Consider the following 12032-nt stretch of genomic DNA (forward strand, 5'->3'; position numbering starts at 1 on the left):
GGTGGCCATCCTCTGGACCGACTCCAGTCTCAGCACATCCTTGCGGTAATGCGGCCTCCAGAATTGCACACAGTACTCCAGGTGCGGTCTCACCATGGATCTATACAGTGGCATAATGACTTCAGGTTTACGGCTGACGAAACTCCTGCGTATGCAACCTATGATTTGCCTTGCTTTGGATGAAGCTTGCTCCACTTGGTTTGCCGACTTCATGTCTTCCCTGACAATCACTCCCAAGTCTCTTTCTGCTACAGTTCTTGTCAGGATCTCGCCATTTAGGGTGTAGATCTTGCATGGATTCTGGCTTCCCAGGTGCATGACTTTGCATTTTTTGGCATTGAAACTGAGTTGCCAGGACCTAGACCAGTGCTCCAGCAGAAGTAAGTCATGCACCATATCGTCAGTCATTGCTTTTTTGTCTGTTGTGCTTTTGCTCACTACATTGCACAGTTTGGCATCATCGGCAAACAATGTTATTTTACCTCGAAGCCCTTCTGTCTGGTCTCTTATATAGATGTTGAACAAGATCGGGCCCAGGACGGAGCCCTGTGGCACTCCACTTATCACCTCCGACATCTCGGAGGGAGTGCCATTCACCATCACCCTCTGAAGCCTACCTCCAAGCCAGTTCCCAACCCATTTGGTTAAAGTGTCCCCCAAACCTAAAGAACTCATCTTGTTCAGCAACCTGCGGTGTGGCACGCTATCAAATGCTTTGCTGAAATCCAGGTAGACGATGTCCAGGGACTCACCAACATCCAGCTTCCTCGTCACCCAGTCAAAGAAGCCGATCAGGTTGGATTGGCACGATCTCCCCTTAGTAAATCCATGTTGGCGGGGATCCCGCAGATTCTCCTCGTCCATGATCCTATCCATTTGGTGTTTGATTAGGGTTTCCATTAGTTTGCTCACTATTGAAGTGAGACTCACTGGTCTGTAGTTTGCCATCTCCACCCTGGAGCCTTTCTTGTGTAGTGGAATGACGTTAGCCGTCTTCCAGTCCATCGGGACGTTACCTGTACTAAGGGAGAGATTGAAGAGCGCGGATAGTGGTTCCGCCAAGACATCACCCAACTCCCTGAGTACCCTAGGGTGTAGGTTGTCAGGCCCCATTGCCTTGTTGACCTTGATTTTTGACAGCTCGCAGTAGACGCTGCTGGGTGTAAATTTGAAATTACTAAACGGGTCTATTGATTTAATCCTTGTATGTGGTTGAGGGCCGATTCCCGGCACCTCGCGGGTGAAGACTGAACAGAAGTATTCATTTAACAGTTGGGCCTTTTCCGAGTCCATCTCCACATGGTCTCCGTCTGGTTTTCTGAGTCGTACTATCCCACCCGAGTTCTTTTTCCTGTCACTAATATACCTGAAGAAGGATTTATCTCCCTTCTGGATATTCTTTGCTAGAGACTCCTCCATGCGGAATTTGGCCTCTCTAACTGCCGCTTTGACGGCAGTTAGTAGAAGAGCCGAGCTGGGAAGCACAGGAATAGACTCTCTCGTTCAGTCCTGACTCGCAGAGCTCCTACTCTGTGTTTCCACTTTGGTCCATGGTGGGCTGGGTCATCCACAGAATAGTGAGCTACCAGAGGTTGGTGATACTAGTAACTTCGGACTGGCCTCATCAGCCTTGGTATGCGGATCTGGTGTGCCTCCGAAGAGACAGCTCTCTCAGACTGCCAGTTCATCCCAGTCTACTCAGCCAGGTTCCGGACATATATAAGAATCATTGTATGTCAAGCCTGTTCATTCCCAAAGCTGAAGGAGGAATGGGTCTCAGAGAAATAGATTATAAAATACTTATCAAGCTGCTATAATAGGTCTCCAGGCTTACTTAACAGTATCATCAGAGCCAAATGTAGAAAAGGTGTTGAAATATGAAAAAAAAAACCTTCCAGGAGGAGAAGCTTCTGCCTACATACACGTGACTGCAGGCAGGCAGGCTTCGCCGACTTCAGTAAGATTTTTTACTAAAGCGCTGCAAAGGTAAGGAGGAGGGAGGGAGATTCTCAGGCCGTTGAAGGGCGGTGAAGTGGTGAGAGGGAAGGGTGGATGCTGCGGGGACGGGGACAGGGCGGTGAAGGGGATGACGGGGCGGTGAAGGGGATGGTGGTCCGGGGACAGATTTTTTTCCCGTGTCATTCTCTAACGAGAACTCCCAATATGGGCTAAAGGAGCCCTCCCTTAATGGAAATTCTTATGCGGGCTGAACAGTCCTCCCTTCACAAGTTTCTATGGTCAAATAGGTCAAACTGCAGATGGTCCCTCTCAGGATTCCTTCAGGGTTAAAATATATAAAAATATGTTTTCAAAACGAATTCTCATGTTTAAACATACATTCACACACACAAACACATTTTCACACACATTCGGGGCCCCAAATACTCCACACCCATATCTATCACATTTTTGATACTTTAGAGCAGGGGTGTCAAAGTCGGGTGAATATGCATTGAAAGCAGTGCATGCAAATAGATCTCATGCAGATTCATTGGGGAAATCCTGAAAACCCGACTGGATTCTGGCCCTCGAGGACCGACTTTGACACCTGTGCTTTAGAGCATATTCACTTTCTTCTATACCCAGCATTGGATGTGAAATCAGATATGCTCCAAGCTAACTAGCTCAAGAATATCTGTTATCAATTAGGCCATGAGGATCTTTTGGCGCAAACTCTTTAGACCAGGGGTCCACAAAGTCCCTCCTTGAGGGCCGAATCCAGTCGGGTTTTCAGGATTTTCCTAATATCCTCTTGTATAATGAACCTACAATCCTGGGCCCACACTGTGCAAATGAAATTGAATGAGTCCAAAACAAGACTTCTTTGGCTCGGTCCAAAACTAGATCACCTACCCACCTCCATCCCACTACCCTCTGGCTCCTCTCTGCAGCTTGAGTTCTCGAGCAAGGTCTTGGGCATCATCATTGATTCCACATTGTCCTTCAATGACCACCTCCAATCCTTGGTAAAAAAATGCTTTTTCAGCCTTCACATGCTGAGGAAAGTTAGATCCTGCTTCCATCAAAAACATTTTACCCTCCTTGTCCAATCCATCATCCTCTCCAGATTGGACTATTGCAACTCTATCTACTTAAGCCTAACTAAGAAAAACCTCCACAGACTCCAACGGATTCAGAATGCCGCGGCCAAGCTCATCTTCGCTAAAAGTAAATTTGACCATGTCTCCCCGCTCCTGGCCAAGCTCCACTGGCTTCCGATAATCACCAGGGTCCACTATAAATGCGCCTGTTTAACTTTCAAAATCCTATATGGTATCCTCCCTCCCTTTATCCCTCTTTCTTGGAATTCCTCAAACCCTAATACTACCAGATCCTCCCACAAATTAAAACTATCCTTCCCCTCGCTAAAAGGCATTTCCCACACAGGAAAGCTAGGGACCTCCCTCCACTTCAAAATCACTGAGCTCTGGAACAACCTTACCTCCCCTCTTCGGAACTTGAGCTCTCTCCAAGTTTTCCGCAAACATCTGAAAACCTGGCTTTTCTCAAAAAATGTAAGTCTCCCTTCAACTTAGGAATCAAGGAAACTCTTATATCTTGGCATCCCAAGTCCTCTAAATTTTCTTCACACTTCTACCTCTAACCCTCTGTTGTAGTTCCTTCCTATTTCTCCTACTGTAAACTGCGTCGAGCTCTACGAACGTGGAGATGATGCGGTATACAAACCTAAGGATTAGATTAGATTAGAATATGCATGAGATCTATGTGCATGCACTGCTTTCAATGCATATTCATTGGGGAAATCCTGAAAACCTGACTGGATTCTGCCCTCAAGGAGAGACTTTGTGGACCCCTGCTTTAGACAAAGGAAAGACACAGAATACTGCAATGTGTATTCACTGAACAAAGAAATACAGAAAGACAGAATACTGAAGAGAGAAAGATGGATATAAATTAATACCTCCATGTATCATGTATACATCCTAATGTCCCTTATGGTCTTGCTTGATTCAGCGAAGTACATAAAGGGAATATTATTATGCTTCTCCTTAATATTAGTCTGGAGTGTTTTTCTGGCCTTGGCTGCAATCCATATTCAGATTTTTATTTTTGTATACCAAACCATTTCATAGGCTTCTACTTGAGCGTGGCCTTAACTATCACATATGCATCTTGCTAGATTTACCCAGAACCACATGAAAAGGAGTCATCTCATATGTAGAAAAAACTACAACATTCAAATTTTTTCTTACACACTATCAATTCCGATCCAGCATATCATAGCGCCCCCTGGCTGCTGCCAATGCCATTCTACAGTTGGTATCTCATAACCTATTGGTCCTGTCTCCTCTGCAGCTTATTGATAATCATTCACTCCACTTTCCCGAGCAAAGCTCAGTCTTCCAGGTACTTTATAAATGATTTGGAAATGGGAAGAATGAGCAGGATGATTAAACTGCTGATGAATCGTTGACATAGAGGTGACACTGAAAGCCATGGGAAGAGATTAGAGCACCAAGGGAAGACGTGTAACTGGAAAAAAAGAAGCCCTGATGTACACTGACTGACAGCGGGATGGCTTACAGAATTACCCCCAAGGGTGCCTAAATGTTATAATGTGTATTTTGAAGGTGAGCGTACATATGGTCTAAGTTTAGGCAGCATGTGGGTAGGGTGCACAGTTACACAAGAAAATTATGGAATACTATAATTTATATGCTTGATTCAGCAATATAGGTGGGAGTATTACACAGGCTCTATGGCCTTTGGAAGTTGAAAGACTGGGCATCCAAATGGCAGACAAGTGCAAAGTGATGCACATTGGGAAGAATTACTCAAATTATCGCTATATAATGCTAGGTTCTACATTAGGAGTCACCACTGAGGAAAAGGATTTAGATGCCTTCATGGACAATACATTCTAATCTTCTGCTCATTGTGCACCAGTGGCCCCCCCCCAAAAAAAAAAAAAAAAAAAGAAAGGAATAGAGAACAAATTGAAGAATTCCATAATGCTTTTGTATTGCTCCGTGGTGAGACTGCATCTTTTTTTTTTTTTAATCTTTATTCGTTTTCATATCTTTCAACAAGTGTACAATATTCAATCAATAATTCGTACAAATCACTTGACATTCTCAATTATTATTGTCAAAAGCATATAAAAGAACCCCCCAACCCATCCATTAGAAATAAACTAATTAAAACATATAGCATAAATCCCCATCCTCCCACTGAATATATTCTTATGTAATAAAAAGGTGTCTAAAGTGTCTGATCATTAGAATATGTAGCATCTTGAGAATTGTGTGCAATTCTAGTTGCCACATCTCAAAAAAGATATAGTGGAATTGGAAAAGGTACAGAGAGGGCAACCAAAATGATTAAGACAGTGGACAGACTCTCATATGAAGAAAGGCTAAAAGTACAAGAGCTCTTCATCTTGGAGAAGAGATAGCTGAGGGGAGATATGATTGAGGACTATAAGATCCTGAATAAAGCGGACCAAACAATTGTGAATTGATTGTTTACTCTTTCAAAATGACTAGGGGACACTCTATGAACTGCTGGTTAGGCGGTATATAAAAATAAATTATTATTATTATTATTATTTAAAACAGATAGGAGAAATTTTTTTTTCCACTCAAGCTCTGGAGCTCTTTGCAAGGGAAAGTGGTAAAACCAGCTAATGTAACTGGGTTTAAAAAGGTATTACATCTGAAGTAGAGAATGACATGGGGAAAAAAATCTGTCCCCCTCACTGCACCGTCCCCGGCCCACCATCCTCTGCACCGCCCCGTCACCGCCGTTCCCTTCACCGCCCCGTCACCGTCATCGCCATCCCTTTCACCGCCCCGTCACCGCCACTGCCATCCCATTCACCGCCCCGTCACCGTCCCCGTCTAGCACCCATCTTCTTCCCTCCGCTCCCCCATAGTCTGACATCTGTCTTCTTCCCTTCCAGCGTCTTCTCCCCACTCTGCCTTCCACATTTCCTTTCAGGGTCTGTTCCTCTCTACCCTCTTTCAATGTCTGTTCTATTCCTTTCCACCACCACCCTTCCATCCCTCCTTTACCATCTGTTCCTTTCTACCACCCTTCTTTCATATCTTCTATCAGTCCCTCCACCCATCACTAGCAGTCTCTCTTCTCCCTTACCATGAGCAAATAGAACTTCTGAAAATTGTATTGCTGAGGCATTATTTCTAGTACGCCTTTTTTTCCAGATGGATAATGACATCAATTTTATAATTCTTACTGTCTGCTCTGATTTCATTCACAATTTGGTTTGTGTTTTGTACCTGAGGATTCCATGATGCATTTAACCTTTTCCTGTCTCTTCTGTGATTTCAAGTTGATTCCTTCAATAATGGAGTCTCAAGGCAGTAGCAGTTTTCTATTTTGAGCTCTTTTGACATTGTTTAAGGGATTTCTTGTACATTTGGTGCTGGTCTTCTTTGATGAGGTCACTTCAGAATCTATTTCCAAGGAAGAGAAACTTTTTCCCTTTCACCCCCTCCTTCCTTGTGTGAGCCGGAACACGCGGTCCCCGCAAGCAAGTAATTTTATATCATTTTCATTCTATTCATTCATAGAAATTAAAGTCTAGATAATGCCAGTCACATAACAAAACATGATTTTACAAAAATAATTCCCTGCACAGTCAAGCCTGCAAGGATTACTAGATGTCTTTCAGCAGCTCCCCTCCCTCCCTCCCCCTTACCTTTGTGGCCAAGTCAAAATGATCTACCAACAATAAAATTTTAAAAACACAAAGCACGCTGTACGCAGAGAAAATGTTAATTATCATTTATATTCCGCGGGTTTTCAAAGAGGTCAAGGCAGATGACTTTATGCAATGTCACCTCAGTAACAACTATACAAAAATAGACAAATATTCCCCCTCCCTTTTTACTAAACTGCGATAGCGGTTTTTAGCGCAGGGAGCTGCGCTGAATGCCCCACGCTGCTCTCGATGCTCATAGGCTCCCTGCGCTAAAAACCGCTATTGCGTTTTAGTAAAAGAGGGCCATAGTGCAAAATATAGACAGCAGATATAAATTCTCAAAACGGACACATTTTGATCACTAAGTTGAAAATAAAATCATTTTTCCTACCTTTTTGTCTGGTGATTTCATGAGTCTCTGGTCCTTCTTTCTTCTCCTGCCCCCCCCTTTCTTTCTCTCTCCCCCTGGCCCCCCCCCCTCTTTATTTCTGCCTTTCTTTCTCTCTCCCCCTGGCCTCCCTCTTTATTTCTCTCTCCCCCTGGCCCTCCTCTTTCTTTCTGCCTTTCTTTCTCTCCCCCTTGACCCCCTCTTTATTTCTGCCTTTCTTTCTCTCTCCCTCTGGCCCCCCTCTTTATTTCTGCCTTTCTTTCTCTCTTCCCCTGGCCTCCCTCTTTATTTCTCTCTCCCCCTGGCCCTCCTCTTTCTTTCTGCCTTTCTTTCTCTCTCCCCCTGGCCCCCCTCTTTATTTTTTCCTTTCTTTCTCTCTCCCCCTAGCCCCCACAAAGCCATCGTGCCAATTTCTCCACTTCCACGATTCTTTCCCTACCCTCACCCCCAAGCCAGCAGCCGATTTCTCCCTGTTCCTTCCCCGATGTCCTGATGTCCTGAACTTCATCGGGCAGCAGCAGCATTCACAATTCACTGCTGTTGCCCGCTTCAGGCCTTCCTCTCTGTCGGATCCTGTCTTCATGAAAACAGGAAATAGGCAGGACCCAGCAGAGAACAAGGCCTGAAGCCAGCAACAGCAGCGAATTGTAAACGCTGCTGCTGCCCGAAGAAGGTAATGGAGCACGAGCCAAACCCCCGCTGACCCTCCTATCTCCCCCCCTCCGTGAACCTTTCCGACCCTCCCAGCGAGAGCAGCAAACCTCCTTCGCGGCTTTCTCCTCCCTCTGCCGCGTCACTGATGACGTCATCAGTGATGCGGCAGAGGGAGGAGAAAGCCGACGCTACAGGAGGGAGGTTTGCTGCTTTCGCTGGGAGGGTAGTAAAGGTTCACTTGGGCGGGGGAGAGATAGGAGGGTCAGCGGGGGTTCAGCTGGGAGGGGGGAGAAGCGGTCTGCCTTGGTGCCATTACCTTTTCGCCCCTCCCGCCCCCCCCCCTTGGTACGCTACTGCTCTCCAGTTCTCCTTAGTTTGCCGGTTTTCTTTTTTGGCGACCGGCACGCTTTCAAAGAGTCGCACACGCGCGGCTGCTCAAAGTTCAATCTTCTGCTCTGCTGCAACTTCCTGTTTCCGGTTGGGTCAGAGCAAAAGATTGAATACTGAGCAGCCGCGCGGCTCTTTTGAAAGCGTTCCGGTCGCCGAAAAAAAAAGCCGGCAAACTAAGGTGAGGTGGAGAGAGGAAGCTGGTTAAACGATCGAGCTGGCGTGCGGGTGGGGGCTGCGGGAACCGCACGATCCTTTATGCCTCACTGCGGTGACAAGACCATTCACCGCTCCACGGGGCGGTGATGGCCTTGTCCCCGTCCCCGCAGAGGCTGCTAATTTTCATTCCCCGTTTTTGGCGGGTTACCCGCGGCTAAACGCAGTAGCCGCGGGTAAACCGCCACCGTGTCATTCTCTAATCTGAAGCCCTCATTGGACAGATATAAAGGTTGGCTTTTCATTATTATGACCGGGATAGCCATACAAATGATTACTCGCAACTGGAAGAACTGGGATCGCCTTAACTTTAATTTTTGGTGGGCAAGTTTATGTTTCAGTTATAGATTTGAAAAGATGAATGCGGATAAGCTGGGGCATACTAAGAGATTCAAGTTAATTTGAGGCCCTTTGATGTCTTTTATGAATTCATTATAGTTGTCTTTTCCTTTATTTCTGTTGGTATAATGCACACACACCTAGGGGGAGGGAGGATGGGAGGGGGTATTTCTGTCAGATGGTTTCATTCCTTTATAAAATATTGGTTGGTGGGGTTTTTTTAATGTTGTATGGATTTTGATTGAATATAAATGCATATATGATTAATATTATTTGTATAAATACTGTATTGCATTTTTGTTAGCTTTTGAAACTCAATAAAGTAAAAAAAAAAAAAAAAAGGTATGGAGGAAAAATCCATAAACTGTTTAGTAGTGAGGAATGTTGTCTCTCCAGCATCTCCAGCCCTGGTTAAATTGGGGAGTAGAAGCCTAACCCATGATATGAACACAGGATCTAAGCATGGCATTTGCTGCTGCACCACTGTGATGGCCCAGAGTTGGCTATTTACTGTATACGATCATTGCATCTGCTATAGAGACCCATTTTGGGGCCTATTTATTAAACTGCCCTAAGCACTTATGGTGAAAATTTATGTAAGCTAATAGCCCGTGCCTGTGTTAACTTCCTAATGCAGAAAAGAGTAGTATAGAATGGGTGATGAATAGATGAGACATTACACCTTACCGTTAATGGTTAATATGAAGTAAGTTACAGTACACTAATACAACACAGTTAATGCCACCTGCATAGTTGTAGCAACTGTATCAAGTTATCTGCAATGCTGTTAGCTATACCTATGAATTAATTGTATGGAAGATTGCAGGAAGACCACATTAGGTAGTGCAGAGATTTTGCAGTTATGTGTAAATTTTTACAAATAATGCATGGCAGCTGCAAAACATCATTGTAATAAACAGGCCTTAAAATGTGTCTTATTTTACAGACTGCATATCAAATTAAAAGAAAACATACTTTGGCAAAACTACATACATCTTCCACTGTTTCAAAAGATACCTCAGCCTTATGTGTGGAGCAATAAGAGATGTCTTGACATTGATCCTACAGAGATGTGATAAGTTGGTTCTAAGTGTATAGATTTTTACCTTGTATTTGTTAAATGTTAATTTTTAAAGCTTGATATGATTAATGACATCTGATTTAGATTGTATGTGTTTGTAATAATGACTAGGGAAGCAGAGGAAAGAAGCTTGGGCATTAGAAAGTCAAAACAGGGAAGATTTTCAATTGTTGTTCAAGAAGAAACACTAAACCTAGATTTATCAAGCCCTAACTTTGGTAAGTAAGCCTGGTGTACTGCACATATCAATTAGTTTTCCAGGGCTCCATGAACTATATATAGTATGAGTAATTACTGTATAATTGCTCTTTTTGTTATACTTAATGTGACCATTTATTTTTTTCAGCAAAATGGGACATCTACTGATTTTCAGTCCTGCTTCAGCCCCGCCCCCAATTTCTTCCATTCATTTTTCATGTACACACAATATCTTCTTAATTCATAATGTAAAATAAAATAAAAAACACAAAGCACCCTGTATGCAGAAAAAATGTTAATTCTCATTTATATTTGGGGGGTTTTCAAAGAGGTCAAGACAGATGACTTTAAAATATGCAATATCACCTCAGTAACAACTATAGAAAAATAGACAAATATAGTGCAAAATATAGACAGCAGATATAAATTCTCAAAACTGACACATTTTGATCCCTAAATTGAAAATAAAATCATTTTTCCTACCTTTGTTGTCTGATGAGTCTCTGGCTGCACTTCCTTCTAACTGTGCATTCTTTCTTTCTTTCTCTCTCCCTGACCCACTTTCTTTCTCTTTCCCTGCTTTCCCCCCCCCCCCCCCCCCATTCTTTCTCTTTCATTTGTGATTGATGCTGTCATTTGATATCCAATGGAAGTTATTTCATACCAGCCAGGTTTCTGGGAGATGATTAAGTTTGCCTGGATTCAGTATGTCAGCATTCTACTCGTTTTCCTCTGGATGTTTGAAAGAATAAAAATCTTTGTGTTTCAAAAGCTTTCTGGAAACAATATATGACTGAGGCTAGAGAATGACAATAAGACAAGAAAATTAAAACCCACTGCATTTTCCCTAAAACCACAATGACAAGAGCCCCTTATTAAAATCTAAACACACAGTCAAGAAGGCATTGTCTTTCTGGTATAAGTCACTACAGCTTGTTTAACACTGGTACTGTTTGTACAAAGGCATTATTGGAACTGGTAATATTGGCATTGTTGTTAATATCTGATTTCTCTTTCCCTGCCTCCCCTTCTGCCTTTCTTCCTGCCCTACCCTTCTTTCTTCCTGTTTTTCTTTCTCTCTCCATGCCCCCCCAAGCCACCACCGCCACACTTCCCTAACTTTTTCTTTCTCTCTCCCTGCCTCCCCCCACGCCGCAGACAATTTCTCCCTGCTTCCCTGCTGCCGCAACATGGTGAGCCGAGTGCAGCAATTTCACAACGGCCAGCCCAGAAGCCTTCCCCTGATGTCAATTCTGACGTCGGAGAGGAAGATCCGGGCCAGCCAATCGCTGCCTGGTTGGCCCAGAACTTCCTCTCCAATGTCAGGAATTTTACAAGCAGGTATATATCTCATCATGACCAGCAGGTGAAGACTGAAACAAAATTGTGGAATAGTACATAAGAGGTACCTTCCCCTATTCCTATCAGTCTGCTGAATAGCCAAGCAGAACTAAGAACTTGAAACAAAAATAAACAATACTCTGAACAGGAGTAAAAACTAACATACCCAAATGAAGTTTGAAAATGCAGAGGAGCGATCCCTGAAAGACAATGTCCCCACAGCTCGCCAGCTAAGCCAGCCGAGCCACAGCCGCTGTTCTTCAATTCTCCCTGGCTCTAGAAAAATACTAGAACCTGCAGAAAAACCAAAATCGTGGTTTTATTGTTGTATGGATTTTGATTGATTATAAATGCATATATGATTAATATTATTTGTATAGATACTGTATTGCATTTTTGTTGGTTTTAAAACTCAATAAAGATTTAAAAAATTAAAAAAATTTTTTTTTGTGGTTACCATTATGTATTAATAAGATTATATTGTGTGTATATGAAAAATGGATGGAAGAAATTGCATTACAATTAGTACTATTATTAGGGGATAGGGGATAGGGTCTAGGGCAGAGCCTGGGTGCGTTTGGGATGGAGTTTGGGCGGGGGGGGTACTCGATTGATATTTGTTAGACTTAGGGGGTACTTGGCTTGAAGAAGTTGAGAAACACTGCTTTAGAGCAGGCATGTTCAGGTGATGATTTGGGGGAGAACATGGGCAGAGTCACGATTAGTTAACACGTTAATATTAC

General features: G+C 43.5%; 1 protein-coding gene across 5 annotated transcripts in view; it reads left to right on the forward strand.

Annotated features, from left to right (window-relative positions):
• The window catches only part of AKNAD1 (AKNA domain containing 1), a 95771-nt gene that overhangs the window by 53877 nt on the left and 29862 nt on the right, over positions 1–12032 (forward strand). For all 5 annotated transcript variants that reach the window (XM_033916414.1, XM_033916416.1, XM_033916418.1 and 2 more), the window contains one exon: positions 9862–9968. In XM_033916414.1, coding sequence (XP_033772305.1) covers positions 9862–9968 — 107 coding nt within the window. The remainder of the gene's footprint in view (positions 1–9861; positions 9969–12032) is intronic.

This window comes from Geotrypetes seraphini, chromosome 12 (assembly GCF_902459505.1).
Source record: "Geotrypetes seraphini chromosome 12, aGeoSer1.1, whole genome shotgun sequence".
NCBI classification, from domain to species: domain Eukaryota; kingdom Metazoa; phylum Chordata; class Amphibia; order Gymnophiona; family Dermophiidae; genus Geotrypetes; species Geotrypetes seraphini.